Genomic DNA, 6,383 nt, shown 5'->3' with positions numbered 1-6,383 from the left:
CTTATACATTGTCCTAAATATAAAAATGGGAGTAAAATAAAGTAGTAGTTACTTGGCAAAGCTTTGTGAGGAATAAATGAGCTAAAACACAGAATACCAACTGCCACTTTGAGCATTTAACAAACATAAATGCCCTTCTTTGGTTTTTCCAAAACAACAACAAAATAGTTAACATTTGAGTAATTCTGGCTCTAAGCTCATCAATGTGTGTAGCTACCATGAAGTAGGTCCTCTCATTAGAGATATCTCAGTATTATAGTTTATCCAAGGAGAGACACACCACAGGAGAACTGGGGTATGAATGATCACATTATACAATCACAGAGTCCTGTTTTCTGGATTTTGTTTTCTTTGCTGTGAGGCTCTCACCTCTCCTATGTCACCAAGCTCATCTTCAGAAAATCTTTTCAAAGTTTAGTATTTCTCTTCTTCTGTGGAAGAGCTCATCAATTTCACTGCACATTTAATATTGAATAAATAATAAGTGCAGATCTGAGAGGTACAATATACAGATAATATGGAGGATAATATGGAGGTTTAGAAGCTGTTTATATATTGTGCAAAGCATAGTGTCAATGTGATATATATATATATATATATATATCTTTGCTCTACTTTTAGTTATTCCCTAAAATAAATGCATAATTAGCCATGATAATATATAATGTTTACTGAGTACTTATAATGTGCCAGGCACCCATCCAAACATTAACCTAAGTATTTCATTTACTCATAACCACCATCAGAACTATCAGCGTATGCTGTTGTGGTGGTGCATGCCTGTAATCTCAGTAGCTTGGGTGGCTGAAGCAGGAGGATCAAGAGTTCAAAGTCAGCCTCAGCAAAAGCAAGGTGCTAAGTAACTCGGTGAGACCCTGTCTCTAAATAAAATACAAAATAGTATTGGGATATGGCTCAGTGGTCAAGTGGCCCCAAGTTTAATCCCAGGTACAAAAAAAAAAAAAAAGACTATTGTAAAAGATCAATAGAAGCTGTAGTCCCTGGATGCACAGGGAGCAGTGGGAGGACAATGTTCAGTGTGTGAGGGCCACACCCATCAGGCTAATTCCCCACACTTGCCTGCCACCTAACAGAGCACCCAGGAAGTGCCCAAATCTTCAACAACAAAAAAATTATCTCTAATAAGAGGACACTTTCAGATTATATAAAAGGGGACTGTAAAATGAGAAGGGCATGTATTGGGTAGCACAGAAAATATTTTTAAAGGCATTCTTTGTTGACAATTTGTGGTACCTCCTTTAATACTAAAATGTTCTTATGGTCATTATGAAACATATTTCCCTTCCTCTCTTTCTCAGGCAGATTTACATGATCTAGCCACCTAACAGCCAGCCAGTGATATCAGAAGCCTAGAGCTATATAGCTGAAAATAAGTGAAGAGGATGATCAGAAAAACTGAGTTGCCATGAAACAAGTTTGTGTTTATTTTATGACCAATTGAATTCTCCACCCCCTCAACCCCCCTTTTTTATTATTATGAGCAATATTGCCATTATGATACATTATGATAGCTATAAGAGTGAAAAGATTAATTAAAACAGTAATTATCTGATAAGACTAGCATCCCTTCTAACCTGATTTAGGGCAAATTCATCTACTTCAACTAAAAATACTGGACAGGGAAAAGAAACATGAATAATGAAATAATAATTAACCCTGAAGTTCTTGTTTCCACCATATATTTCTAAGTAACCTAAAGTATCAAATAAAGAGTCATAGTATGGTTTTAATTTTTATTAACAAGAGTTTTGAGTACAAATAAATTAACTTGACATTTAGAAAAATGATTTACTCTAAAACTTGTCCATTAAAAAAAAACCCTATTCTGTACATTTTAATCTCCAATTTTAATATTTAACACCATAATGTTTTAAGTCTACAACTCAATTTTAGGTTTAATTTTAATAATTGTCTTATTGCATCTGGTTAAAGATATCATGTAGAAAAAAAAGCAAGAGACTAATTAGAATAACCTGAATAAAAAAAACTTTCCCAAAAGCCTTTATAAAAAGTCTTTTAAAATAAAACAACATAAAAATTAGAATAGTTTTGGCAGAAAATTAGCAGTTATAAAATTATTACATAATATTTTATCAAGAATTGTATTATAAATACTATTATGCTTATTACACATATAGAATGATTTGCAATGTAGTAAATGCAGATGTAGAAAATCTAAGAAAGCTTTTTAAAATAGTTTAGCACTCTGGGGAGTTTCTGTTCCCAATAAATGACAGGAACACAATTTATAAGATGATAGGTGGTACATCTTTTAATTAGAGGCCTAACCACATAAAACATTAGTCATAAAATGTTATTCTCTACTAAGCATTTGTAACATTTCCAGATACACTAGTAATTCTTTCCCCTTATCAGTATACATGCTTAGCATCAGAAACCATACTATGAGCAAATTATACAGATAACTCTTGAAAAAATAGCTCACTTTGGAATAACTGTCAAACTTAAGTTTTTATTCTTCTGGACACACTCTTTCCTCCAATCTTCATTTTAACAGTGTTTTCTCCTTGACTGGTGATATATTATTAAAACCCAATCATACCCAGCATATTCCTTTGCAGCTGAAATGAATTACAAATAACCAAAAGAAAACCAATGCATTTCTACAGAACTATCCAACTTACTCTGCAGGGCAGAAGCTCTCTACCCCCCACCAAAAAAAACCCACCTTTTATCCAAGGCTGCTTTAAAACTAGTCCTGTAAGTCGAATTAGTATTATACTATTATTGTCTCCTCAGTGTGAGGGAAGTTCAAATCTTAAAAAGTATTAAAATTTTCAAATGACACTACTTTCTGTAAACATAATTGAGTTGAAAATCTTTCAACTCAAGATTGAGTTGAAATGAAGTTTTTTTCTATTTCTTGTATTTGATATGAAATCTTACACCCAGTCACTGAGATATAAAGAATGTATGAGAACAAGTAGAATTACACAGTACCCAGGTCTCTGGGGAGAAATGCCAGAGGAGAACAGTCCACATAGAAACTGTATTCTGAAACTCACCTAAGATGCTAACAGAATTGCAGTTAAGTGATTTCAGGATATTGTAATTGAGAAATGAGTAGTGTTTAACTGTGAGTACTTTCAGAGGAATGGGAAGTCCCAATGTTGTCACAGCTACCACTCAAGAACAACTCAGCCTTGCCACTTAAGATAGGGACCTTCATCCCCATCCATAGAAGGCAGGCTTCTACATGGCATCAGATTTCTACCACCTGGACTCTACCTTTCTCACCACAGAGTCTTTCACCCTTAATTTTCATTCAGTAATCAGTGAGAAGATTATATTTATCTGTGAGAATCTAACCAAAATAAATAGGGATAAAAGTAGAAAACAATTTCCAATGAAGTAAACTTGCCATACAGCTAGTTTAAGAGGTAAAACATTTCTAAGTAAAAATAAGAGAATATTTTTGGTTTCATTCAAAAAAGCTTTCTTCATTCCTGGCAAACTACTACGTTGTGTAGATATAATGTACTTTTTTAAAAAATTATTATTTTTTTTTACTGTATTTAACTACTTGAAATCATTCCTTAATAAAGACCTTTTAACATTAAAAAGTCTAAATGTTTATCATAAATACTGTATTAAAATATTTTAATATTTACAATTTGAAAAAATGTATACCCTAGTCAGTCATCTCAGTGCTACTTCTTCAATTTCATCTTCTACAGAATCAACTGCTTTTACTGCTGGTTTATTGTTTGCATGTTTTAATCGGTGTCTATTTGGATTAAAATTTTTTCCTTCACCAAGGAAATAGTCTTCATCTTCATCATGTTCTCTACCCCTGCTGCTTTTATCTCCAGGGAGAAAATTTAGAGACTCAAAGTCTCCTTTGCTGGCAGCCAGAGAATTTGGGTCACTGCTTTTAGAGGAAATGGGACTGCTGCCACTAGTACCAAATAGCTGTTCCATCAGATTGGCTTTTTTTTCTTTTCTTGCAATGAAATCTGCACTGTCTTTACTAAGGTCTTCCATACTGTTTTTTTTTAAATCCAAAAGGCCACTTTTTTGGCTAAATGGATTTGACTTCCCTGGTGTTTTTGCAAATGAAGGCACATAGCTACCAAATGCAATCTCATTTGGAGAGATTGGACTTCTAATATTTCCTGAATTCCGACCCTCTCCTTTTGGAGTAAAAAAACTTATGTCTTGCAATTGATGCCCATTAAATAATCTTTCTGAGGATTCAGAGAACATGTATGTTTTGGAGATTTTCTCTGAGGAATGCAGTTTTGATCCCAAATCAGGTATTAATGGCAAAAGAGGACATTTTAGATTCTGAGAATCTTGAAGTTCTCTGTTGATTTCATTCAGTTTAGCAAGTAGCATTTCTCTCTTCAGTCTTTCTTCTTCTTCCTCTTCCAATTTATCAATACTTTGAAGTTCATACATTTCCATTTGGTAGCTTCTAGTCTCCAACTCGGACTCCTCTTCTCCCTCTTTCTGCTTTTCATTAAGTTCTTCTCTTTCCCACTCTGTATGAAATAAAAAATTACAAACTGCTTTTTATAGCAATCAGTATTTTTTAAAAAAAGGAAAAAACCTACCATATTTTATAATACAACCATTTTTATCTAATTTTAGTATTAAAATAGGGTTCAAATGGACATAATATTTCACTTTTATATTTGTTTTTCGGGAATAATATATTTAATGTGTACTTCATTTAAGAATCACACTTATAGAAAAACTTGTTCTTCAAAGTATGGATAGGGAAGGTTCTCATTTATTTAAATAACTAATATGATGCTATACATTTTAAGATGGGTGACAGGATGGATGCAATCAAGCAAAGAGTTTTAAAGTTAAACCCTTGGATGCCATATCTTGAGAAGGGCACAATACCACTTACATAGTGTTCGACAGCAGATGTGTACAGGCACTAGGTATACAGTTCACTCTTAAATAGTTTTTTGGCTACTCATGCCACTTTCTATAATTTTGAAGTTATTTCCCAAATTAAACATTAAAAATACTAAAGTATACAAGAATACCACAAATGTGATAACTTCAGTAAATGGCATACATTCTCATTAATGTCAGAGATCAATCCATATACACTCAAAAAAATATATAGTCAAAAGGACAAAAACAAGGTGACAGTCTTCTGCTATTTTATTCCTTTTCCTGTTACCTAGATGGAACTGACCATAATACCTAATTTTCTGTTCTGTAGTTAAACATGTGAAAGCATCTTGTTCTGTCCATTAGCCAACAGTGATGTAAATATGGCTTCTATTTCAATAGTTACACAGTGTTTACAATCACTGGGTCATGATTTTATGTTCCATGAATTTCCATGAAAGAAAAAAAAAGAAAAAGGATTTCTTTATAAGCAGATACTATACAACTAATGGAAATAGAATACATTCAAAAGATTATAAAGTTGAGCTGAGGCTGGTAGCACAGTGATAGAGCACTTGCCTAGCCTGTGCAGGCAGGTCCTAGGTTCAATCCCTAATGTAATAAATAAATAAAAAATCCCTCTTGCCCATACTTTTATGACATTTAATAAAGATGAAAATGAAAGTATTCTTGAACTTCATTTCAGTATCTAAACTTATAGGAGTTATTTCACTACACTTCTACATAATGATTGAACATATTCAAGATTTACTTTGCAAATTAAAATCAAATAAAAATTGCAAGGATACATTCAGGTCCTCGTATTTCATTGATTTTTACACTTAAGCTAGTCCATGGTATAGAGTCCCAAGGCTGAACCAATAAAGAAAGCTATTTTTTCAGCTATTTCTTCATCAAGTTTTAATTCATACACAAAGAATTTTCCCCCTTCATTTGAATTGTTTCATCTGAATTTTCTGAAGGTAACCTATTTTTATTCTGTAACTCCAAATAGTGAGGAATAGTCAATATATTTATTTCCTTAATAACTTCATTCAAATGGTTGTGACTCCTGATATACCACTGCATCAACCTTTTCTTATTCTGTATAACCAATTCATGGTTCAGCTGGACAATACTAAGGGACCCTAACCATTTCTTTCCCAAGGGATGCTGATTCATTACTTGCTGAAACAAAGTCTTTTTCTTACCATTCTTTAGTTTCTCTATCTCCTGTTTTGCAATTTGCAGTCCTTGATCTTTAATGCATTTTTCTTCTTTGTTCACAATTGGGTTTAGAATCCCTGCTTCTTCATGCTTATCTTGCTCTTGGAATTCCAAGTCCTAGTATACATTTTAAAAATGTAAATTTACTTATAGAAAAGGGGAAATACTATTTAAATATTATAAATTTCTCTTTCATTGTTAGAAATTAAAGCAAAATTTCATCTTTAATGAATCAGAAAATCACAAGTTATCATGCTTTG

The 6,383-nt window shown here is 32.7% G+C and overlaps 1 protein-coding gene across 1 annotated transcript in view; it reads right to left on the bottom strand.

Moving 5' to 3' along the window:
• Positions 1 to 1,740: 1,740 nt before the first annotated feature.
• The window catches only part of Lca5 (lebercilin LCA5), a 50,707-nt gene continuing 46,064 nt past the window's right edge, over positions 1,741 to 6,383 (bottom strand). The window contains exons 7-8 of the mRNA XM_078019702.1: positions 6,108 to 6,240; positions 1,741 to 4,526 (exon numbers count right to left, since the gene is read on the bottom strand). Of these exons, the coding sequence (XP_077875828.1) occupies positions 3,682 to 4,526; positions 6,108 to 6,240 (978 nt within the window). The 3' untranslated portion in view covers positions 1,741 to 3,681. The remainder of the gene's footprint in view (positions 4,527 to 6,107; positions 6,241 to 6,383) is intronic.

The sequence above is a fragment of the Ictidomys tridecemlineatus genome, chromosome 8 (assembly GCF_052094955.1).
Source record: "Ictidomys tridecemlineatus isolate mIctTri1 chromosome 8, mIctTri1.hap1, whole genome shotgun sequence".
In the NCBI taxonomy this organism is placed as follows: Eukaryota; Metazoa; Chordata; class Mammalia; order Rodentia; family Sciuridae; genus Ictidomys; species Ictidomys tridecemlineatus.
The sequence above is the reverse complement of the archived record's forward strand: the minus strand, read 5'-3'. Positions and strand labels throughout refer to the sequence as shown.